General features: G+C 45.0%; 1 protein-coding gene across 1 annotated transcript in view; it reads left to right on the top strand.

The window, feature by feature from the left end:
• LOC147117386 (uncharacterized) overlaps positions 1–25,846 on the top strand; it is a 441,284-nt gene that overhangs the window by 31,800 nt on the left and 383,638 nt on the right. Inside the window, exons 5-8 of the mRNA XM_085988353.1 lie at positions 524–577; positions 4,314–4,358; positions 5,642–5,668; positions 9,977–10,021. Of these exons, the coding sequence (XP_085844479.1) occupies positions 524–577; positions 4,314–4,358; positions 5,642–5,668; positions 9,977–10,021 (171 nt within the window). The remainder of the gene's footprint in view (positions 1–523; positions 578–4,313; positions 4,359–5,641; positions 5,669–9,976; positions 10,022–25,846) is intronic.

The raw sequence follows: 25,846 nt of genomic DNA, 5'->3' as shown, positions 1-25,846 counted from the left end.
CACCAATTCAGGTCACAAGATTGGCTTGGGCGAAGAAAGCCCTTCAGCCTATTTGACTTCATCCTTCCAGAATAAAAGCTCATTACAGCATCTAACTTTTTAAAATTAATCCAGTGCATCAACTACCCTTCTTGACAACCCACTGCAGTTGTTGATCACCCTCTGTGTGAAGAGATACTTGCTGACATTTGCCCTAAATAATACCCTTCACAACCATGAACCTGTATTCTCTTGCCCAACTGTCCTGAAGCACAAAAGGTGTGATTTTAAATCTAGGATATTGAAAGGTGTGTCAAATAAAAATTTGTGAAGCCTTGACTGAATGTCACTTTATTATAATATTTCTCAAGGGTAAATGAAGATGCCCACATGCTTGTGAATTATACTTTTTCTAGCATGAGTTTATAACTTAACCACCTATGGATAAGCAGCTAATATCGCGCACATCATAATTTGAAATGTTATAGATGTTGTAATACTTTTGTTTATTAAGCACTCTACTAACATCTGGATATTAATTTAGGGGAAAAAAGGAGATCGAGGTAAAGACGGCAGCCCTGGTGCAAAAGGAGTACAGGTACTGAAAAAATACTTTATCATATTAATCATGTATTTCATCTTCAATGTTTCATTAATTTAAAGTAAAGGCTAATAAGAGTACTTTCTGTGTAAAGTCTGGCATTTTGGATCTTCATGAAGCCAAAAATAAACCATTCTAATGTTGATATATTTAAACCAGAAGGAAATACCTGTAGATAGGTAATTTTTTTAAGAGATGGGGGGATAAGTTCTTAAAAAAGTACTTTCACCTTTGTCTCACCTTCTTCATGAGCTGAATTGCAATCATTTCATGAAAAGAGAAGGAAAGTCTAAGGGGAGTGTTATAGCTTAGAGTTTTTATTCAAGATATTTTTCTCACATTCAGCATCTCAGACCACTGACTCCTGATGAACTGGAAAGTGCCTTTACTTGCCCAATATCTCGGTAGTTTGTAATGAGCCCTGAGTGTGAACAGAAAACACTCAGAAAACCCTTGTTACTGTACTGCAGCTTGCTGGTTATATCTTGCACCCTCACGTGAACTTCCTCAACTTCGAATGATGATAAAACAAGTATTCCACTAGACCATGGCTTAGGCTATAAACTGCCAGATAAGCTTATTAAACAGCAAATGTGAACAGAACCAGTGGCATACTGTACATTTGCAGTAGTCACACTCTTAACTATCGCTCCTAATAGTCACATCTGCTGTGCTAGACTTCGTTGTGAGCTGTCCGTGAATAATATCCTTGTGTGGCAATTCGCTGCTGACCTTCCAGAGTATCTTTATCAATCAGATGGTTTTAGATGGATTACGTCATTGGAACAAAACAGGCTGAGATCTGTACTTACAAAATTTAACAGGAGTGTAAGAGCCATGAAAGTTTAAGAAAATACTTTAAAATATTGGTTAAATAGCATAATACAGTTAATTTACCTGACTGACTTATTGTATTAAGAAACCCCCTATTTTCTTGCTCCAGTAGTATAGTCCGAGATACCCCCTTCATTCTTGCCACAATGGTACAGTCCTTAAGATCGTCACATAGCCAGCAGCCATTTTACAGTTTAAACTCCACGTGGCTGAAGGAGGCAGAAGTTGTGAGGGCTGGAGCAATACAGTTTTTGACCGTGTTCGTTTATACGTGTTTGCTTTGTAATTCTGTTCGTAAAGTGTTATAGTAAACAGTTTAAAAGACAAAGCTACGTTTGGGAACGTTTTATTTCGACACGCGTCTACTCGTTGTTAAAAGCCCCACAGCTCAGTGGCTGCCTGTTTGGAAACTAAGAAGCGCCACTACAAGGAGCAAAGGAAGTTAAATATATGCCTCTTTACTAGAGCTGACAATCAAACATATGTTCAAAAAAAGGCACAGGATGCTTGTTTTCGAATCTACTAGCTTGATCTTCCCCACCTGTTGCAGATGTAATGGGCCGGCCTGAAATTGGGCCTTCGGCCTCATTTCAATAAATTTGGTGAGCTGCTGGTGCAATGGGATTACATAGGATTACATACACAGCACAGAAACAGGCCATTCAGCCCAACTAGTCCATGCTGACATTTATGCTCCACTCAAGCCTCCTCCTGTCTTTCCTCATCTAACTCTATTAGCATAACCCTCTATTCGCTTCTCCCTCATATGCTTGTCTAGCCTCCCCTTAAATAATTCACTTCAAGCACTCCCTGTGGTAGCGAGTTCCACATTCTCACCACTCTCTGGGTAAAGAAGTTACTCTGTGGGTAAAGGAGTGGGTGGCGATCACAATACTCTGGAGTCGTGTGGGGCGGATGGGGGGCGGGGGAGATTACTCTTGCTCTACAGGAGCGATTTTTAAAAGTAAAAAAAAAATTGTAGTAATAATATGGTTTATATAGTCACAAACTCTGGGTGATATGAACACATACTCAGAAGAGGAAAGGTGATGAGACAATTTAGATTTAATTCCTTTGCATAGAAAATGGTGAATGTGTGGAACAAATTCTCAGGAACTGGAAGTGGATAACAAAGTCAAGAGGTAGTTGGATAAGAAGGAAAGAAAGATTTGCATTTATATAGCGCCTTTCACAACCTCAGGATGTCCCTAAGCGCTTTACAGCCAATTGAGTATTTTTGAAGTGTCGTCACTGTTGTAATGTAGGATAAAATTACTACTGAGGGAAACAGTAAGAGGGTATATGATAATTTTCCAGACTTTGGGACCAACTCGATCGACGATAATGATCTGTTCTGGTCCTGTACATTCCTGTCTACACTGAAAGATGGATTTGGAGACCAGAAACCATGGAACAACTGCATGTGAATAATTGCTGCAAAACCACCTTTATCATTCTGCCCGCTGACTCTCCCAGATGTCGGGGAAGCTTTGTATTTTCCAGAATTTTAAGAGTTTAGCCTGCCCATCGCCAGAATAAAATTTCAGCCTGGATGGCAGTCATTCAACTTTGCTGTTGGCGCATTTAATTAGACTCATTTATGTTACAGAGCTGCTTCTGGAACCAGTGCTGTAATATAAGTGTTGTATAAGAGGAGCACAAGGGAAATGCAGGGTGACCCTTTCATTTTGCCATCTCCCTTTCTGTGAGGAAGCTGCTGACCTTTATGTCCCTCAAAGACACAGCCAAGGTCAGAACCTCCATGTATCTAGGATATTGTGGGTGGAAGCATGCATGCTGTCATGGAGGTTGTTATACTCATCTCCCGATTTTCCTGGTCTGAAGAGGTGTATAACGGATGGCTGATCCGATATCGCCCTTTTTACATTATTGCCAAAAGTAAACATCTCCCCCATTTTTCTTTTCTTTTGTTTTCCTTTGTTTCTTTCTTCAGTCTGTTTTGAGTTAAGAAGATAATGGCCTAGAAATTGGATCACGCCCACACTGCAGCACAAACCAAGTCCAGTGCATTTTGCACAGGCCTAAAGAGGCTAGTGGCAGGACCACAGCAAACTGGTCTGCTGGACCCATTTGTATGTAAAGAGCGAGCTGCAAGCACCAGTCAATTTAGTGATAATATTGTGGCATTGGCAAGCATTTAATTTCTCCTGGAAAGATTGTGTGAGAGTCCTTCAGATAGGATGTTACATCACATTGTTCTAGTGGTAGTCTTGGGATACAAATCACTTTCTGGGACTTGCCCTCCAGCTTCTCCATCTACTGCAACTTCCATGATTTGGTTTCCTTGTATAAAGAGGGCTCCACTCCTTGAAGGGGTGAGGTCACTTATGGAGGCTTCCCCTTCTCCTGTTGCCATTGTGGGCTGCTTTCTCTCAGTGAGCAATGAAACAGGGATACAGGTTAATACATACTGAGGAATTAGATTTAAGAAGACCTTGTCATAACGGGGGCCAATAAGAGAGGACATTGTTTCATGCGGATGAGGAGGAAATCAACTTTAGCAGTGGGCGTGTTTGTGCTGTGAGATTGCAAGGTGGTGAAAGTAGAATAAGGGTAATGAAGATAATAGAGCCTGTGTGAGGGGCACAATGTATTGACGTGCACTAAATAATCACCTTTTCCTTGGTAAGAGGCATAGCCAGCCAGTGCCCTATATTGCCCCTTCTGACAAGGTCAATGAACTTCCTTTGGCACCTGCTTCTGTTTCTCACTTTGCTAGACTTGTCACTTATCCAATTGTTCAGAATTAACATTCTACGATTAGAATATGTGGCAAAATATTATTATTTTATTGTTCAATAAACAATATTTCAAATTCAAAACCTGATGAAAACTATGATAATATGCTAAACTATTAATTTTGATTCTTTGTCGATAGGGACAACGAGGTTTAAAAGGAGAGCCTGGGATTTCTGGTGAAAAGGTGAGTACACTTCTGATTTTTAGTACCACTGGGTAAATGTAAGTTATTAATCACATGTTTATAGGTCAGTTATAATAAACATATTGTTTCAATCTGAAGTTGTTTTGGCTTTGTATCAATGCAAATAGTGTGGTGTAAGTCTGATGCAAAGTTGCTTGAATAAGGTTTAGACAATTGATGTAAGACCATTCCCAGGAGGTATTCTTGTGCTGCTTCATCTTTGTACCAGTGCTGTATAGCTATAGTCAGACCACCTGTATACTACACTCTGTATATTTATGTCATCTGCAAATTTGACATTATATCCCTTATATATCTCCTAAAACTGATTCCTGGAGGATTCTGCTGCGTACATCCCTCCAGTCCAAACTGCACACTTCTTCTTTCGTATCATAGTAGCAAAGCAAAGCAAATCAAATGTCAATATCGAACTCCACGCTGTGCTGATTCCTTGCACTCTACTGGTCTCATGCTGTTCAAGACTGTTTTGGACACTTATTTAGTCTTATATATTTAGTAGCTTTTTAGTTGGCTTTTTAGTAGCCAACAGTAAATCTGATCATCATTATCAAAAGATAACTTATGTACTTTTGGTCAGAACACATGGTTCAATAACCTTTGTGGGGGGAGGGGAGGTGGAGTTTTATCCCTCCAGGGCAGGCAGGAGAGAGGCGATGGGGGTTAAAAGAGTTTCACCTAGACTCCCAAGGTATCCTGCTTCCTGACCCACTATTGCCAAACGACTCTGTGATTGTCTGTTCCCTCCTCCCGCGATCCCTCCCCCAGCCTCTGATCCACGATCTACCCCTGACCCACGATATTTCCCCTCACTCCGAACCACGATCCCCCCAACCCACAATCAAACCCCCCACCGCCCCGCAACCCACAATCTCTCCCTCCCTCCCTCCTTCAACTCCTCGGCCTTCCAGTGCAGGCCTTCCCGCCTGACAGATCACCAGCCTCTCAAACTGACTGCCTGCCGGGAAATGGAGAAAAAGAATTTATATGCGATCCTGCCATTAAATTCAGCAGGACCTTTTTGTTACTCGCATTTCCGCTATTCCCGGATGCTTCGACCACCCCATCCCCCCCCCCACCCCGCCCCTGACCTCTGCTCCCTCCCCTCCTCCTTGGTCTCCACAAGTGAAATGTGAGAATTAGCAATGTAGTGCGGTAACCACAATCCATGGATTCATACTGAGTCTATATTAGACCTGATCTTACAAGAAAAGCTGTGGCTCTGTGGCACAAATCATTTAATATTTTTTTTATATTTCCAACAGGGCAAAGCTGGGTTGACAGGACATAAGGTAAAGTATAGTGCTGTTGACTAAATTAATATTTTGCCTGTTGCATGTCTGCGTATCTGCGTCAGACAGAAGTTCAGACAATACTGAACTATTTACATCAGCTGGCTGATCCATTGGGGAAGCACAATCCAGTGCTTCTTGACTGTACTGCTTCTTGATTCTATATTTCAGTGGATTTATAAAAACAATGTACATCACCACTGGCTACAAAACAAACATTCTCCAAAAGGCTTCCTCGTGAAGCAACCAGAATATTATATTTGGAGCCACCTAAACAACATCTGACATGTTTGTGAGTGAGGCCTTCCGCTTCTTTAATTTTGCTTCTTCAAGGCAGAGTACGGATTAACTCCCAGTTGAATGTTTAGGCTTCTTTGAAGTTGACGCTTAGGAGAGACTGCAACCAAATCTTTCAATGTTGTTGTACATCTACAAGGTTATGGACCAAGAGCTGGAAAGTGGGATCAGGCCGGATAGCTCTTTTTTGGCCAGCACAGATATGATGGGTCGAATGGCCTCCTTCTGTGCCATAAATTTCTATGATTCTATGACTTCCTGGCAAGACACAAGAGAGACAAGTACTTTATTTCATTATTAAATAAAAAATGTTTCTTATACACAATTGCATGGGCTCGTGAAGCCAAGGGGCAACTTGTGAAGCATAAAGTGCTGCAAATGGTTGGGAAACTGAGTTATATAAATTTAATCTTACCTTAAAGTCTACTGAAAAAAATGAATTGTTAAAAGAAGATGGTCCAGGACACAAAACAATATTAAGTCTTTCAGCTAGCTTTAAGAGGGTGGAAAAAGCTATTCACTTCATTTTATTAGCTTGCCTGTTCCTTCTTAGTTCTATGATTTCATACCAAAGTGACCCATTTGCCCTTCAATTGCAGCAATTGTGTCATTTAATTTACAGAACACCTTGACTCATAAATTGGCAATCATTATAATTGTGCTTATTAATTTTATTAATTTTCAATTGGCATTATTTCAGCATAAATGAAGTGACTACCCACTACAATTAATTTAATTTTTGGATGGCCCTTTGATTGGCCAGCTTTTTGTGACCTTCAATGCTTCACAGTTACCAAGGAATTATGTTTTTCTGATAGACAGACAGGAAAATGTATGCATTCCAACCATCATCCATTTTGGAGATATTAACGTTTTCACAGCAGTGGCTAACTTCAGGAATTGGTGGATTGTGGGTTTCTGATCATCACAGAGACAGAAACCTTGGTGTGCTCCATGAAATTCAAGCAAGCTGAATATCTTCAATAACAGATGGAGTTAGTAAGGAAATATTTTAGTAGGCGGACTTCCTTAGCTCCAACCTAGAGGACAAAGGCAGTTGTTTCGAGGGCTGTTGTGGGCATTGCAGCTTTAACAGCCCACAGGATAGCCAATATAAAGCAATTCCTCCTTCAAGATAATCTGCAAGAGATATTTTGAGATCTGTGACCTTGTTTTATCTATACACAGAGGGCTGTGAGAAAGAGACCATTTTGAAGGTTGATGGATTCTTTTCAGTGCATTGCCCAGCCCAGTGCTATTATTTATTCTGATAAACATCAACAAAGTTCATTCAAATGCAAACATTCATGGCGCAGGCTGCTTCTGTACTGTACTATGCTATGATTCTATGATTTAAAAAAGGACGTGTTACATTAGTAAGGTTATATTACAGATGTCCCAATTTACAACATTTTTTTTATTCATTCAGGGGATGTGGATGTCGCCGGCAAGGCCAGCATTTATTGCCCATCCCTAATAGCCCTTGAGAAGGCGATGAGCCACCTTCTTGAATACAACTGAATGGGTTGCTAGGCCATTAAATAAATTGTGAGAAAGAAATCTGCAGTCAGATTAGATTGACGAGTAGGAATAACAAAATTATTGTTTTGGGAGAATTTAATTATCCACTTATCAGTTGGGACAAAGCGGGAGTAAATACAGAAAAGGAAATGGCATCCCTAAAATGTAAAGAGCACTCCTTCCTCAAGCAGTATGTTAGTAGGTCTACATGGAAGGAGGCTTTGTTAGATCTGGTTATGAGAAATGAAATAGATCAGATTGATGAGCTAAATTTAGGTGAGCACCTTGGGAATAGTGCCAACAATTTAAGGTTTAAAATCCAACTAGAATGGGAGAAAGTCAGTACAAAAGTAGAACACAAGGGCCTAGAAATTCAGTGCCCTTAGCGCCGATTTTGCGGCGCTAGAGGGCCTAGCGCTGCAATTGGCGCCGGCGCCTAAATTGCCTGGGGCCCTTCCGCCGCGGTAGACCGGTAGCGCTGCGCCGGCACCGATGACGTCATCGGTGTGCGCAGCGTCCCGGTTGCCATGGTAACCCGCCCGAACTGGGAAATTGACTTGCGGCCGCCTCGCCCGTGGCAGCCGCAAGCAACGTTCTGGCAGAGGTGCCTTGCACAAGTTTGCGCCAGCGCATTAAAGGCCCCGCGGCGGCCGGCCGCTTTCCCGCCGCCCGCCTGGCCGCAGCTCCCTCCCCGGACTTCCCCCCCCCCCCCGGAACAGAAGCAAGCCCGGCACTTGTCCGAGGTGCCGGGCTCATTTTTAATAAGATTATCGCGGGCCGCGGCCGGGTGCAGGCAGGTCCTCCTTAAGGGAAGGAGGAGGCCTGCACTTCCCGAACCTGCCGCACCGCAGCGGGCGCCGCAGCGCCGGAATAGCGCCGAAATTCAGCGCATAGCGCCAGTTTTCAGGCGCTAACAGCTTTCAGCAGCGCCGGCAGCCGTTTAGGCGCAGAAGTAGTGAATTTTTGGCCCGACCAGAGCGACTTAGCTCCGGCACTAAGTTCCGGCGCTAAAGCCGTTGCTGCGCCAAAACCCAATTTCTAGGCCAAGATTTTAGAAAGATGAGCAGTGAGCTAGTTGAGATGAGATGGAAGGAGAAATTGGTACTCAGGACTGTAGAGCAACAGTGGGATGTTTAAAAAGAGATTGCAAAAGTACAGAGTAAGTATATTCCATTAAAAAAGGAAACCACTAGTAGTTTCATTATGCCATGGATAAATAAAGAAATTAGAAACCAATTAAAATTGAAGAGGAGGGCCTATAATTACTCTGAGTAATAATGAAGAAAAAAAGGAGAATATGGGAAAATAAGAAAATAGATTAAGATTGGGGTAACAAAAGCTAACAAAAGGGAATATGTGGAAGAATATTCAAAAATCACCAAAAGGAACAGTAAAATATTTTACAAGTATATCAATAGAAAAGAGAATAGTTAAAAGGGAGGTGGGATCCCTGAAAAGAGAGGATTGTTATTTTGTAGATAATGATCAAAAAATAGCGGTGCCATTTAAAAATACTTTGCATTAGTCTTTACTAAAGAGAAAGATATTGGAGAGGAGATGAACCTTAAAGTGGCTGAGAGTGAGATGAACTAAATTATAATTGCTAAAAGGAAAATTTTACATAGGTTAGTTAGACTAAAGAAAGACAATGCATCAGTGCTGATTGGGATATAGCCTAGGATCCTGAGGGAGATGAGGAAGAAAATTGCAGAGGGCCTAAAAATTATATTTCAGGGCTCTGTTGAGTGTGGATGTGTACCGGAGGACTGGAGAGTGGCCAAGATTTGCAAAACAGGAGCTTTTTTTCATGATAACAACGCAGATTATGGGGCAAAATGATAAAAGTGTTTAAAATTATGAAAGGATGGGACAGGGTATATAGAAGCAGACTGTTTCTTGTAGTTAAGGGGTCTAGAACAAGGGACCTTAGATGCAAGATTAAATATAAGAAATTTAGAACAGAGAGCAAAAAAGTTGATTACACGGAGAGTTGTGAGGCTGTAGTCGTCACCTCCAGGGTTATGGTTGAAGTAGAAACCATTTCAACATTCAAGATTAGATTAGATAGATGTATAAAGGAAATGGGAATCAAGGGATATGGGCTTATTTATGGAACTATTTGTTCTCGTGGGAGGTAAATTCGGTATGGACTAGATGAGCCGAACGACCTGTTTCTGTGTTGCAACTTCTATGTATTTTTATTTATGTATATTTCTGGTTATGTAGAATATTTATTAAAAATAAAGTTTCACCGTTAGCAACTTTAAAAAATATTGAAAAAGAATGGAAACAAAGGAATGAATTAATAGCTCAAAGGACTAAATATTTACTTGTTTAATGTTATGTTCATATTTTGCAGCATTCCAATCAATTGATTTTGATCTGTAATGTGTCAGAGGGACTCATATTAGTCTACCAGCACCAAACAAAAATATAAGATCTGTCAAAATTGCACCTCGCCTGACAGTTTTATTATTATTCCCTCCGCAGGGCGTAAAAGGTGAATGTGGGATCCCAGGAACAAAAGGCGAACATGTAGGTATATTTTCCATATATCTGTGGTTTAGTTTAAGATTTTCTTCCATTTTCTGTATTAAAAAAATATTAATGGGAAAGTGCATGGAAATGGGATTAGAGTAAATAGCTCCAGTTCAAAAGGTAGCAGCAGCAGCAGCAGGAGTAGTCAGTCTCCTTCTGTGCTGTAATTTCTATGATTCAGCAATTTTTACCTGAAGATTAATTACCGCCTACAAAATGTATTTTGTTTCTATTTCCTTTTTAAAATTATTTTTTCTCTCTTCTCCAGGCAGTATGCTCCCAGCTCCCAGTAAGCAAGTTCCCAGCCTCTGATCGGCAGCTCCTATGAGGAGATGACTGAGAACGGGAATTTGTTGTGTGAGGACAGTGGGTGGAATTTCCAACTTTGGTAGGGGGCGTAAAACAGCCAATAGCAGATCAGCCACCTGTTATACGCCCAGCCCAACTCTAAAGTCAATGGAAGGAAAAATCGGACAGGATGTATAATAGACTACTGATCCACTACCAGCCATTTTACACCCCTGCCAAAGTAGAAAGTTCCGCCCAGTGAGAGCTAGTCTGTGTACGCCAATATTTTCAGAACATAAATATTTTGGAGTCTGTGTGTTACAATGGGTTAACACACTAGCCTTTCATTTCAGGCATCTGGGTTCAGATCTTACCAAGACTGATGGGATTAAAGTCTTTTTATCTGCTATAAGGGTTCTATGTGAATTCAATTTGCACAATAACCCAATTCCAGTGGCTACGAGCTCACATATCAAAGCCTCATTTAATTTGGTACTAATTAGTACAATATTAACAATTGCTCTCAGAGGGGCCACAGGATGGCTGGTGTAGAAAATTAAAGAAATGTAGGGACTTACTATTCTGATGTTGGGATGAAGGCAGATTGTTGGGTAGAGCACAGAGAATTTTACTCTACACCTAAATAATGTTACAAGTGAGCTGTACAATAATGGAAAAGTATTCTATGTCCCAGTGCTGACATCCATTGCCTTAATGAAAAGAAAGACTTGCATTTATATAGCGCCTTTCACGACCACCGGATGTCCCAAAGCACTTTACAGTCATTGAAGTACTTTTTTGGTGTAGTCACTGCTGTAATGTAGGAAATGCAGCAGCCAATTTGCACACAGCAAAGGTCCCACAAACAGCAATGTGATAATGACCAGATAATCTGTTTTTGTTATGTTGATTGAGGAATATATATTGGCCAGGGCACTAGGGATAACTCCCATGCTCTTCTTCGAAAAATTGCCATGGGATCTTTTACATCCATCTGAGAGAGCAGACAGGGTTTAACGTCTCATCTGAAAGACGGCACCTCCGACAGTGCAGCACTCTCTCAGCACCACTGGAGTATCAGCCTAGATTTTTGCGCTCAAGTCTCTGGAGTAGGGACTTGAACACACAACCTTCCAACTCAGAGGTAAGGGTGCTACCCACTGAGCCACGGCTGACACTGGAATGAACACTGCACTTTAGTGCAGTACTGAGGGAGCTGGGGATTTCTCCCCAGTTTCCTGGCCACTATTTACCCCTCAACCAACATCGCTAAAAAAAACAGATGACCTGGTCATTATCTCATTGTTGTTTGTGGGACCTTACTGTGCGCAAATTGGCTGATGCATTTTCTACATAACAGTGACTACACTCCAAAAGTACTTAAATGGCTGTAAAACACTTTGGAACGTCCCGAGGTCATGAAAGGTGCTGTTTAAATGCAAGTTATTTCTTTCTTTCAGAAAATCTGAAAAAGTATTGTTTTAGAGATTGTGCTTTTTTCTTTTTAAAGATAACGACCCTAAATTTCCTAAAATTCTTTCAGACTCCTGCCATGATACTGCTGACTTGCTCTCTTGATCCTATTCCCACTAAACTGCTGACCACCCAACTTCCCTTCCTGGCCTCCATTCTAGCTAATAAACCCACCCTTGACTCCTCTGTCTTTGCAGACTACCGCCCCATCTACAACCTCCCTTTCCAAACTCCTTGTTGTCTTCTCCCAAATCCATGCCCATCTTTCCGCAACTCCATGTTTGAACCTCTCCAATCAGGTTTCCGCCCCTGCCAAAGCATTGAAATGGCCCTAAACAAAGTCACAAATTACATCCTCTGTGACTGTGACCATGGTGAACTATCCGTCCTCATCCTTCTCGACCTGTGTACAGCTTTTTTCACGGTTCACCACACCATCATCCTTCATCGCCTCTGCTCTGTTGTCCAGCTGAGTGGGCCATCCCTCACTTGGTTCCCTCTTACCTATCCAGTCATAGCCAGAAAATCTCCTGCAATGGCTTCTCTTCCTGCCTCGCACTGTTACCTTTGGAGTCTCCCAAGGATCTATACTTTGCCCCCTCCCAGTTCTCGTCCACATGTTACTCCTCGGCGACATCATCCAATGACAGGATGTCAAGTTCTACATGTACGCAGATGACACCCACCTCTACCTCACCACCGGCTCTCTCAACTCTTCCACTGCCTTCATGCTGTCAGAATGGTTGTCCACCATCCAGTCCTGGATGAACTGAAAGTTCCTCCAATTAAACATTGGGAATACCAAAGCCATTGTCTTCAGTCCCCAACACAAACTCAGTTCTCTAGTTGCTGATTCCATTCCCCTCTCTGACCACTGTCTCAGGCTGAACCAGATTGTTCACAATCTTGGCATCCTATTTGATTCTGAGCTGAGCTTCCAACTCCATATCCTCTCCATCACAAAAACTAGCTACTTCCACCTTCATAGCATTGCACATCTCCGCCCAGCCTCAGTACATCTGCTGCTGAAACCCTCATTCATGCTTTTCTTGCCTCCAGACTGGACTATTCCAATGCTCCCTTGGATGGCCTCCCATTATCCAAATCTCTGCTGCCCCTTTCTTAACTTGCGCCCAAGTCCTGTTCACCCATCACCCCTGTGCTCATTGACTTAGATTGGCTCACGGTCCACCAAAGCCTCAATTTTAAAATTCTCAATCCTCGTATTCAAATCCCTCCATGGTTTCGCCCCTCCCTATTTGTAACCTCCTCCAACCTTACAACCCTCCAAGAATTCTGCGTTCTTCCAACTCTGATCTCTTGGGTATCTCCCACTTCCTTTGCCCCACAATTGGCAGCCATGTCTTCATCTGTCTAGACCACACGTTCTGGAATTCCCTCCCTAGATCAATTAAGTAGTCAAGAAACTAAACTGTAAACTAAGTTACTGAAATATAAACTTAATTAAACTTAATTAAATAGAATAAGGTCATATAGGACTGGCAGTGCAGGTGGTGAGCCTCAGCTGCAGCATGTGGGAGTTTGTGGAGAGCATTGTGATCCCGGACAACCACGTTTGCAGTGAGTGTCTGCATCTTGAGGAACTTCAGCTCAGAGTTGTTGAGATGGAGTCTGAGGTGCAGACATTGCTGGGCATCAGGGAGGGGGAGAGTTACTTGAACACTTTGATCTAGGAGGCAGTCACACCCCTTAGATTAGGTAGTGGTACTGTTCTGGTGAGTGATCAGGGACAGGAGGGTGTGACTGCAACTCAGGCAGGTAAGTGCTGGAGGAGCCTCGGCATTTGTCCTTATCCAATGGGTATGATGTTCTTGCTGCCTGTGTGGACGAGGGAAAGGCCTGCAGGATGGATAAGCAAGCTGACCATGACACCATGGTGCAGGAGGCCATTCAAGTGGGGGGAGTGAAAGGGAATGTAGTTGTGGTAGGGGACAGTATAGTCAGGGGGATAGATACTGTTCTCTGCAGCCACGACCGGGAGTTACGAAGGTTGTGTTGCCTGTCGGGGTTAAAGACATCTCCTTGCGGCTGGAGAAGAACTTGGAGTGGGAAGGGGAGGATTCAGTTGTCGTGGTCCATGTAGGAACCAACGACATGGGTAGAACTAGGAATGAGGTTCTGCTGAGAGAGTTTGAAGAGTTGGGGTCCAAATTAAAAAGCAGAACCTCAAAGGTAATAATCTCTGGATTGTTACCTGAGCCACGTGCCAATTGGCATCAGGATAAGCAGATTAGAAGGTTAACTGCTTGGCTCAAAGAGTGGTGTGGGAGGCAGGGGTTTTGCTTCATGGGGTATTGGCACCAGTAATGGGGAAAGAGGAACTGTTCCATTGGGAAAGGTTCCACTTAAACCGGGCTGGAACCAGTGCCCTGGTGAATCGAATAACTAGGGCAATAGACAGGGTTTAAAATAATGAGGTGGGGTGGGAGGATTCGGGAAAGAGTAAATTTAAAAGCAGCAAGAGAAATGTCAAGGCTCTAGAACAGAGTTTTGGGTAAAAATAAGCAGAGTGGGTCAGAAAGGGACAGAGAGAGTTACAAAGGTAATAGGGCATCAGTGAGTAAGGTTACATCAGAGAAAAATAGAAAAAAGTCAAAGCTAAAGACACTATGGGGGAGAAATTGGGTGAGTAGCGCCACCTGTTAGCGCCTAAAGAGGCAGTCAGTGGCTGTAGCGCCACTGGCTGCGTCTGCGGCGATATTCAGTAGGGGCGCTAATGGTGGTGTTAGGCATTTGCGCTGCGCCGCCACCGATGACGTCATCGGTGTGCGCAGCGCCCCATTCGTGCCCTGTTCGCGATATTTGGTAGCGAACGTCGCAGTTGCGCCGCTCGCTACCCGCGCCCAGTTCACGGGGCCTTACTGTGTCGGCAGCAGCACAAGTTAAGGTGGAGGTGCGGGGCGGCCGCTTTTTCGGTGGCCACCTGCCAGCACCTCCGGCCCCGGCCTCCTAACCCCCCCCCCCCGCGGCATTGCCGGCTGTTTCCCGAGAGCCCGGCACTTCTCCTTGGTGCCGGGCTCATTTGCCGGCACTCGCGATCGCGGATCGCGCTGTTGCAGGCACCTTCCCCTTAACAGTGGGAGGAAGGCCTGCAGTACCGCAGCGCTGCGATAATCAGTTTCAGCGCCCTAAGAGGGACGCGGAGCGCCTCGAGCCTCGCCCCGTGTCCCTCGAGGGGCACTGAAACTGAATTTCTGGCGATCGGTATCACTCCGATCGTTGCGCTAAATCCTGCGCTCTGCCACTTTGGCGCCCCAACCCAATTTCTAGGCCTATATCTGAAGGCGCGAAGCATTTGCAACAAAATAGATGAATTAATAATGGAGATAAAAATAAATAGGTTTGATCTAAAAGCCATTATAGAGACATGGTTGCAAAGTGACCAATGTTGGGAACTAAATATTCCAAGATACTTAACTTTTAGAAGAAAATGGAAAAGGAGGAGGGGTAGCCCTGATAATAAAGGATGGGATAAAGACAGTAGAGAGAAAGGCCTAGAAATTGAGTTTTGGCGCAGCCAGGGCTTTAGCGCCGGAAGTTAGTGCCGGAGCTAAGTCACGCTGGTCGGGCCCAAAATTCAATAGTTCTGCGCCCAAACGGCTGCCGGCGCTGCTGAGAGCTGTTTGCGCCTGAAAACTGGCGCTACGCGCTGAATTTCGGCGCTATTCCGGTGCTGCGGCGCCCGCTGCGGTGCGGCAGGTTCGGGAAGTGCAGGCCTCCTCCTTCCCTTAAGGAGGAGCTGCCTGCACCCGGCCGCGGCCCGCGAAAATCGTTTTAAAAATGAGCCCGGCACCTCGGACAAGTGCCGGGCTTGCTTCTGTTCCGGGGGGGGGGGGGGGGGGGAAGTCCGGCGAGTGAGCTGCGGCCAGGCGGGCGGCGGGAAAGCGGCCGGCCACCGCGGGGCCTTTAATGCGCCGGCGCAAACTTGTGCAAGGCACCTCTGCCAGAACGTTGCTTGCGGCTGCCACGGGCGAGGCGGCCGCAAGTCAATTTCCCAGTTCGGGCGGGTTACTATGGCAACCGGGACGCTGCGCACACCGATGACGTCATCGGTGCCGGCGCAGCGCTACCGGTCTACCGCGGCGGAAGGGCCCCAGGCAATTTAGGCGCCGGCGCCAATTGCAGCGCTAGGCCCTCTAGCGCCGCAAAATCGGCGCTAAGGGCACTGAATTTCTAGGCCAAAGGATCTTAGCTCCAAAAATCAAGAAGTAGAATCAGTTTGGGTGGAGCTAAGAAACAGCAAGGGGCAGAAAACATTGGTGGGAGTTCTTTATCGGTCCCCAAAGAGTAGTTGTAAGGTAGGGCAGAGTATAAATCAGGAAATTAGAGGTGTATGTAACAAGGGTAATATAGTAATCGGGGGGCACTTTAATTTACATGCAGACTGGGCAAACCAAATTTGCAGTAGTAGTGGAATGTATACAAGATAGTTTTCTAGATCAGAATGTTGAGGAACCAACTAGGGAACAGGCTATTTTAGATCTAGTATTGTGCAATGAGAAAGGGTTAATTAATAACCTTGTAGTAAAGGGGCCCTCAGGGAATAGTGACCATAATATGATACAATTTTATATTACGTTTGAAAGTGATTTAGTTAAATCTGTAATTAGGGTCTTAAATCTAAACTATGTAGGTATGAGGGGCGAGTTTGCTAAGGCAGATTGGGAAACTACATTAAAAGGTATCATGGTAGCCAAGCAATGGCTAGCATTTAAAGAATTAATACATAATTTATAACAAATATACATTCCATTAAGGCACAAAAACTCCACTGGAAAAGCGGTCCAACCGTGGCTAACAAGAAAAGTTAAAGATAGCATTAGATCAAAGGAAGAGACTTGCAGAGCTGGATTTTATGAATGGAGACATGTTGGAGAAAGGACTGCTGCTTGCCCAGTTTCAGTCCCGCCTCCATCAGCTTCTGGCCAACCAGCAGGATTTTCCCCTGATTGACCTTGTTAAGCCCGCCCGGCTCAGCAGGCCAATTAGGGGGAAGTCAGTGACAGAGCACGTCAACGTATGACGTGTCATCTGTCAAGAATTTTTGAAAGAAGAAATGTCATCATTTGACAGCTCTGTGAAGCTGTCAAACACTGACATTCTGTATAGTTTGATGAGTCCTTGTGTTCAGGGCTCATCAAACCTTTCTACTTTGCAGAAATCAGCTGGCTGTTGGATCAGTCTGTGATCTCTACAATGGAGATGTCAGGGACTCCGGCTCCACAGCTGCTGAAGGCTGTAGGGAGAAACAAAGGTAAGTTAACATTTTCTAACACTTTACACTCACCTCACATACTTACCACTCCACTGCACCCATCACTCACCTTTACATCACACTTCCAGACCCCTCCGACCCCCACAGACCTCCTACTCACCTCCTACACCCCGGCGGGGTTCCCCCAGGTCGGGAAGCTCGCACTTCAGCACGAAAAATGGGGATAATCCTATTTTCTGCCTGTTAACTGCCTGTTAACTACCTGTTAACAGCCAGTTAATAGGCTTTAATCCCTTCCCGCCTCCAAGGAGGTGGGACCCGGGGCAGGACAGCTTCCCACCTCCTGGCAAAAGGGCACAGAGGCGGGTTGGGGGCGGGTTTGCCACCCACCCCCAAATTCTGCAACTTTCCCGGCAGTCCCACCTCCATACCCACCTCCTCAGGGCTGAGAAAATCCAGCCCATAATGTTGCCAAAAAGAGCAGTAAGCCAGAGGATTGGGAGGATTTTAGAATTCAGCAAAGGAGGACCAAGAAACTGATAAAGAAAGGAAAAATAGAATATGAGGCCATATGGGTAGAACTTAAAAACAAAAAGGGGGCAAGCACTTTGCTGGGAGTGTACTATAGGCCCCCAAACAGTCAGAGGGAGATAGAGGAACAGATATGTAGGCAAATCTCAGAGAAGTGCGAAAATAATAGGGTAATAATAGTGGGGGATTTCAACTTCCCCAATATAAATTGGGATAGTCAGAGTGTGAAAGGCTTAGAGGGTGCAGAATTCTTAAAGTGCATCCAGGAGAGCTTTTTGAGCCAACATGTAGAAAGTCCTACAAGAGAGGGGGCGGTACTGGACCTAATTCTGGGGAATGTAGCCGGGCAAGTGGTGGAAGTATCAATAGGAGAGCATTTTGGCGACAGTGACCATAATTCGGTGAGATTTAAGGTGGTCATGGAAAAAGACAAAGACGGCCCGGAAATAAGGGTTCTAAATTGGGGGAAGGCCGATTTTAATATGATAAGGCAGGATCTGGCCAAAGTGGACTGGGAGCAGCTACTTATAGGAAAATCCACATCAAAACAGTGGGAGACTTTCAGAAGGGAAATAGAGAGAGTACAACGCCAACATGTTCCTGTAAAGGTCAAGGGTGGGACCAACAAGCAAAGGGAACCTTGGATGACAAGGGATATACAAAAATGCATTAGAAATAAAAGGGGGGCTTTTGGCAGTTACAAAAGACTAAAGACGGAAGAAGCCCTAGAGGAGTATAAAAAGTGCAGGGGCATACTTAAAAAAGAAATTAGGAGGGCGAGGAGGGGCCATGAAATAACACTGGTGAGCAAAATAAAGGAAAATCCTAAGATGTTTTATAAGTATATTAAGGGCAAGAGGATAACCAGGGAAAGGGTAGGGCCCATTAGGGACCAAAGTGGCAATCTGTGTGTAGAGCCAGATGATGTAGGCGGGGTTTTAAATGAATTTTTTGCATCTGTGTTCACTGTGGAGAAAGACGATGCAGACATAGAAATCGGGCAAGGGGACTGTGACATACTTGAACATATTAGCATCGAGAGGGAGGAGGTGCTAGCGGTTTTAGCAGGCCAAAAAGTGGATAAATCCCCAGGCCCGGACGAGATGTATCCCAGGCTGCTGTGGGAGGCAAAGGAGGAGATTGCAGGGGCTCTGACACAAATTTTCAGAACCTCTCTGGCCACAGGGGATGTACCAGAGGACTGGAGAACAGCTAATGTAGTACCATTATACAAGAAGGGTAGCAGGGATAAACCAGGGAATTACAGGCCAGTGAGCCTAACATCTGTGGTAGGGAAATTATTGGAAAAAATTCTGAGGGACAAAATTAGTCTCCACTTGGAGAGGCAAGAATTAATCGGGGATAGTCAGCATGGCTTTGTCAAGGGTAAATCATGTCTGACAAATCTGATTGAATTTTTCGAGGGGGTGACTAGGGGGGTGGATGAGGGAAATGCTGTGGATGTGGTTTACATGGACTTCAGTAAAGCTTTTGACAAAGTCCCGCATAGGAGACTGGTCAAGAAGGTAAGAGCCCATGGGATCCAGGGTGCCTTGGCACGTTGGATCCTAAACTGGCTGAGTGGCAGGAGGCAGAGGGTGGTGGGTGGTGGTCGAAGGTTGCTTTTGTGACTGGAAGCCTGTGTCCAGTGGGGTACCTCAGGGATCGGTGCTGGGTCCCTTGTTGTTTGTGATCTACATAAATGATTTGGATGAGAATGTGAAAGGTATGATCAGTAAGTTCGCAGATGACACGAAAATTGGTGGGGTGGTAAATTGCGAGGAGGAAAGCCTCAGGCTACAGGACGATATAAACGGGTTGGTCAGATGGGCGGAAAAGTGGCAAATGGAATTTAACCCTGAAAAGTGCGAGGTGATGCATTTTGGACGGACAAATAAGGCAAGGGAATACACAATGAGTGGTAGGACCCTAGGAAGTACAGAGGGTCAGAGGGACCTTGGTGTACATGTACATAGATCCCTGAAGGCAGCGGAACAGGCAGATAAGGTGGTTAAAAAGGCATATGGGATACTTGCCTTCATTAGCCAAGGCATAGAATATAAGAGCAGGGAGGTTATGATGGAGCTGTACAAAACGCTGGTGAGGCCACAGCTGGAGTACTGTGTGCAGTTCTGGTCGCCTCACTATAGGAAGGATGTGATTGCTTTGGAGAGGGTGCAGAGAAGATTCACCAGGATGTTACCTGGGATGGAGCGCCTCAGCTATGAAGAAAGACTAAACAGGCTGGGGTTGTTTTCCTTGGAGCAAAGAAGGCTGAGGGGGGACCTGATTGAGGTGTACAAAATGATGAGGGGCATAGATAGGGTAGACAAAGAGGAACTTTTCCCCTTAGTAGGGGGGTCAATAACGAGGGGGCATAGATTCAGGGTAAGGGGCAGGAGATTTAGAGGGGATTTGAGGAGGAACTTTTTCACCCAGAGGGTGGTTGGAATGTGGAACTCAATGCCTAAAAGGGTGGTAGAGGCAGGAACCTTCACAACATTCAAGAAGCATTTGGATGAGCACTTGAAATGCCATTGCATACAAGGCTATGGACCAAATGCTGGAAAATGGGATTAGACTGGACAGGGATGGATGGGCGGCGCAGACACGATGGGCCGAAGGGCCTCTTTCTGTGCTGTAAAACTCTATGGGCTAGATTTTCAGTTGCTTGCGCCAGCAGTTAGCGCCTTAAGAGAAGTGATTTTCGGGCGCTATGCGTGTAGCGCCTGGGCGCAGCGCAGTTTGCGCCCCGCCCCAAATTAAGTTGCCCGTTAGCGCCGGCGCAAAGTTTAGCGCCCGCCCGGATGCGTGCGCAGAAAATGACGTCACATCCTCGTGCAACGCCCTTTGGCCGCCCCGAATCCAAACTTCAGTCGGACCGCCCCATTGTGCGGCTGGCGTCCAGAGCGTTTGTAAAATGGAACGCAACACACCCTGGGGAGCGCAAATTAAAGGGCACTCGTATAAAGGGCACTCTGCATGTGTTGTGTGGAAGTAACCAGTGTGTTGTTGTGAACGGTGTATTTATGTTTCCATCATTCCTCCTCCTCCTCCTCCTCCTCCTCCTCCTCCTCCTCCTCCTCCTCCTCCTCCTCCTCCTCCTCCTCCTCCTCCTCCTCCTCCTCCTCCTCCTCCTCCATCATCATCATCATCATCCCAGACTTTGCATTTGAAAAAAACACATGCACCCTTCCCCTTTAAGAGCTCACTGGCACCAGAGTGTCTGCCGTGCGCTGCGCCCGAGCTCGGGTGTTGCGCTCTCCACCGCCGGCTTAGCGCCTAAAGATACTAGTGGAACGCCTGTTTTAGCGCTCCACCAACCTCTTAGGGCGAAGCCACTGAATTTCCGGCAACGGGGCGCTACTTTGGGGCGGGCGATAACTTCGGGCGGGCGCTAAGCTTAGCGCCCCAAAACTGTCTATACTGAAAATCTAGCCCTATGACTCTATGAGAGTAAACTAGCGAGAGACATAAAAACAGACTGTAAAAGCTTCTATAGGTATGTAAAAAGGAAAAGATTAGTAAATGTGGGTCCCTTACAGGCTGAGACAGGAGAAATTATAATGGAGAATAAGGAAATGGCATGGAAATTAAACAAACACTTTGAGCTGGATTTTGTCAATAGGGACGTGATGGAGGCGGGATTCCCACTTTTTGGGTTGTAGTCCCGCCTCCATTGACTTGAGGTCAACCCACACTATTTTCTCTTGATTGACCAGCGGGCTCAGCAAGCCAATTAAGGGACACCTGGTTACTGGTGACGTCAGTGATTGACATTTCATCTGTTAAGAGCTTTTGACAGATGAAAAATCAGCGTTTGACAGCTCTGTGAAGCTGTCAAACACTGACAATCTGTCTTCTAACTTGAGTCCTTCTACTCAGACTCAGTTAGAGATCTCTCCAGACCAGAAAGCAGAATGCTGCAGCTTTTGACATTTCAGCAGCCATTCTGCTTTCTGTGCCGGTGAACTGAGGGACTCCCGAGACCTGAAGGAAGGAAGCCTGCAGGAGAAAGTAAAGGTAAGTAAAACTTATTAAAACACTTTACACTTACCTCACACACTTACCTCTGCACACATGCAGCCATCACTCACCTGCACAATGGACATCTCGACCCCTCCAACCCCTGCAGACCCACGGTCCACCTCGCTAACTTGCCGTGGTTCGGAGCCACCGGGAAGCCCACACTTCAGGGCTAAAAATAGGGATTAGGCAAAAAACTACCTGTTAACAGGCAGTTAATTGGCATTAATCCCCTTCCCGCCTCGGGGAGGTGGCTCCCAGCACAACCGCCTCCTGGGACATTGGCACGGAGGCGGGTTGGGGGCAGGATGGGTTCCTGCCCCCCGATTCTGCAATTTTCCCACCACTCCCGCCTCCAAACCCGCCTCCACGGGGCTTGGAAATTCGAGCCCTTTGTATCTGTCTTCACGGAAGAAGATGCAAAAAACCTCCCAGAAATAGAGGACAACCAATGGTCTAGCGAGAATGAGGAACTGAAAGAAATTAGTATTAGTAAAAAAGTAGTACTGGAAAAATTAATGGGACTGAAAGCCGATAAATCCCCTGGACCTGATGGCCTACATCCTAGGGTTTTGAAAGAGGTGGTTTTAGAGATAGTGGCTGCATTGGTTGTCATCTTCCAAAATTGCATTGAACGGTTCCCACGGATTGGAAGGTAGCAAATGTAACCCGACTATTTAAGAAAGGAGGGAGAGAGAAAATGGGGAACTATAGACCAGTTAGTCTGACATCAGTAATAGGGAAAATGCTAGCATCCATTATTAAGGATGTGATAACAGGGCACTTAGAAAATAATAATAGGATTGGGCAGATTCAACACGGATTTATGAAAGGGAAATCATAATTGATGAATCTGTTTCTTGAGGTTGTAACTAGCAGAATAGATAAGGAGGAACCAGTGGATGTGGTGTATTTGGATTTTCAGAAGGCATTCGATAAGATGCCACACAAGAGGTTATTAAACAAAATTAGGGCTCATGGGATTGGGTGTAAAACATTAGCATGGATTGAAGATTGATTAACAGACAGAAAACAGAAAGTAGGATTAAACGGGTCATTTTCGGGTTGGCAGGCTGTAACTAGTGGGGTACCGCAAGGATTAGTGCTAGGGCCTCAGCTATTCACAATCTATATCAATGATTTGGATGAGGGAACCAAATGTAATATATCTAAGTTTCCTGATGATACAATGTAAGTTGTGAAGATAATGCAAAGAGGCTTCAAGGGGATATAGACAGGCTAAGTGAGTGGACAAGAACATGGCAAATGGAATATTATGTGGAGAAATGTGAAGTTATCCACTTTGGTAGGAAAAATAGAAAAGCAGAGTATTATTTAAATGGTGAGAGATTGGGAAATGTTGGTGTTCAGAGGGACCTGGGTGTCCTTGTACACAAATCACTGAAAGTTAATATGCAGGTACAGCAAGCAGTTAGGACAGCAAATGGTATGTTGGCCTTTATTACAAGAGGATTTTAGTATAAGAGTAAAGGGGCTAGATTTTCAGTATAGACAGTTTTGGGGCGCTAACCTTAGCGCCCGCCCGAAGTTAGCGCCCGCCCCAAAGTAGCGCCCCGTTGCCGGAAATTCAGTGGCTTCGCCCTAAGAGGTTGGTGGAGCGCTAAAAGAGGCGTTCCACTACTATCTTTAGGCGCTAAGCCGGCGGTGCAGAGCGCAACACCCGAGCTCGGGCGCAGCGCACGTCAGACACTCTGGTGCCAGTGAGCTCTTAAAGGGGAAGGGTGCATGTGTTTTTTTCAAAGGCAGAGTCGGAGGAGGAGGAGGAGGAGGAAAGCATAAATACACCGTTCACAACAACACACTGGAGCCTTCCACACAACACATGCAGAGTGCCTTTTATAGTGCAGGAGGAGTGCCCTTTAATTTGCGCTCCCCAGGGTGTGTTGCGTTCCATTTTACAAACGCTCTGGACGCCAGCCGTACAATGGGGCGGTCCGACTGAAGTTTGGATTTGGGGCGGCCAAAGGGCGTTGCACGAGGATGTGACGTCATTTTCTGCGCGCGCATCCGGGCGGCCGCTAAACTTTGCGCCGGCGCTAATGGGCAACTTAATTTGGGGCGGGGCGCAAACTGCGCTGCGCCCGGGCGCTACACGCATAGCGCCCGAAAATCACTTCTCTTAAGGCGCTAACTGCTGGCGCGAGCAACTGAAAATCTAGCCCAAGATGTCTTACTGCAATTATATAGGGCCCTGGTGAGACCACACCTGGAGTTATGTGTACAGTTTCATCTCCTTACTTAAGGAAGGATATACTTGCCATAGAGGGAGTGCAACAAAGGTTCACCAGACTGATTCCTAGGATGGGGGGATTGTCCTATGAGGAGAGATTGAGTAGACTAGGCCTATGTTCTCTGGAGAATGAGAGGTGATCTTATTGAAACATACAAAATTCTTACAGGGCTTGACAGGGTAGATGCAGGGAGGATGTTCCCCCTGGCTGGGGAGCCTAGAAACAGGGGGTCACAGTCTCAGAATAAGGGGTCAGCCCTTTAGGACTGAGATGAGGAGAAATTTCTTCACTCAGAGGGTGGTGAATCTTTGGAATTCTCTACCCTAGAGTGCTGTGGCGGCTCAATCGTTGAGCATATTCAAGACAGAGATCGATAGATTTTTGTATATTAAGGGAATCAAGGGATATGGGAGTTGAGGTAAAAGATCAGCCATGATCTTATTGAATGGTGGAGCAGGCTCGAGGGGTCGAATGGCCTACTCCTGCTCCTATTTCTTATGTTCTTATGTTCTTCCGTTCTTAAACCACTCCACCTCTCTCTCCTCCTTTAAGATACTTCTTGAAACCTACCTGTTTGACCAAGCTTTAGTCACCCATCCTACTACCTCCTTATGTGGCTCGGTGTTAATTTTTGTCTGATTATGCTCTTGTGAACCGATTTTGGACATTTTACTACATTAAAGGCACTATATAAATGCAAGTTGTTGTTGTTTATAACTATACGATAGAACATTTCAAAGACTTTTTGGCTCATAAACAAAACTGATATTTATAATTTTTCATGCTCCCTAATTCAATTGAAAGTGATTGAATTTGCAGAACACAAGCTGGCTACTGTGATGTCATGCTTCGCCCTTTCCATTCTATGCAGAAGGAGAAAGGTGCCCTCTGGTGCTGAATGTTCACAATGTTTCAGGCTGCCTTTCTCAATAATAATGTAGCAAATGGTTTGAAAAGATTGGCAGTTTTTGTGTGTGAGTAATTGCAAAATAAAAGAAAAATAAGACAGAGCTCCCCATCAATTCAAAATTAGTTATGTTGGACTTAAAGAAGGGTGTCACATGAAAGTATTTTCAGTTGAACTTAATTGCATGATTGACATTCAACATGCTGATAGTTTTTAGAAGGAAGCAGAGATTGGTCCAATAATGTGCTAAAGAAACAATTTTTTAGTGATATAAATTAAATGGATCATTGCTAATATTTGTATATTTCTGAAGGAAGAAATAAGTGATAGCATTTTTTATGCTGCTACAATATGCAAGAAAAATGTATTTACAATTGTACATTTGTAATTGTTGAGTCCTAATGATGCATCTGCAACAGTTTACACTTATGTTGAGCCTTTAACATAGGAAAACATCCTCAGGTACTTCACAGGTAAATGTGAGTAAAACAGGGGGCTGAATTTTACAAACCTTGGTGGGTCCGTGACGTCAGTGGTGGGTCCCGACCCCACTGCTGTCTCCATCCCGGCCTTTAAAATGAATTTCCCCTGATTGGGCTTGTTAAGCCCCGGCCAGCGCGTTTCCCGGCCAATTAGAGGAAGCGGGTCTGGTGACGTCATTTGATGATACGTCATCAGCCGGTTTCCTTAAAGGGGCCGTGGCCAACTTTATTTTGACATTTGTGCTGTCAGTGTTCTACAGCATTGAGGTGCTGCAAACACTGACAATAACTGCACAAAGGTGCAGGGCTGCACCCAGGCTCTCCCATGACTCCTTCCATATGCTTATGGAGGGAGCCACAGCTCGCAGGGAGGTCCTCTTCCCTTCCCATGGGTGGAAGAGACCTCCTTAGGAGATCAACACAGCCTGGTTGCACATTGCACAGGAGGGCACAAGCAAGGATGTGGTCAGGAGGATCTGGGTGCAGTGCCGTGAACGTTTTAATGATCTCAGTAGATCAGAAAACATTAGTACAAAGCCGCACTCAACCTCATTCTGCTGTGCCTCTCATCACATCCCCGTCACTCTGCCTTCCCTACCCAACTCCTGCACATCTTTACTCACACCA

The sequence above is a fragment of the Somniosus microcephalus genome, chromosome 5 (genome assembly GCF_052327205.1).
Source record: "Somniosus microcephalus isolate GS21.2 chromosome 5, FLI_Smic_1.0, whole genome shotgun sequence".
In the NCBI taxonomy this organism is placed as follows: Eukaryota; Metazoa; Chordata; class Chondrichthyes; order Squaliformes; family Somniosidae; genus Somniosus; species Somniosus microcephalus.
The sequence above is the reverse complement of the archived record's forward strand: the minus strand, read 5'-3'. Positions and strand labels throughout refer to the sequence as shown.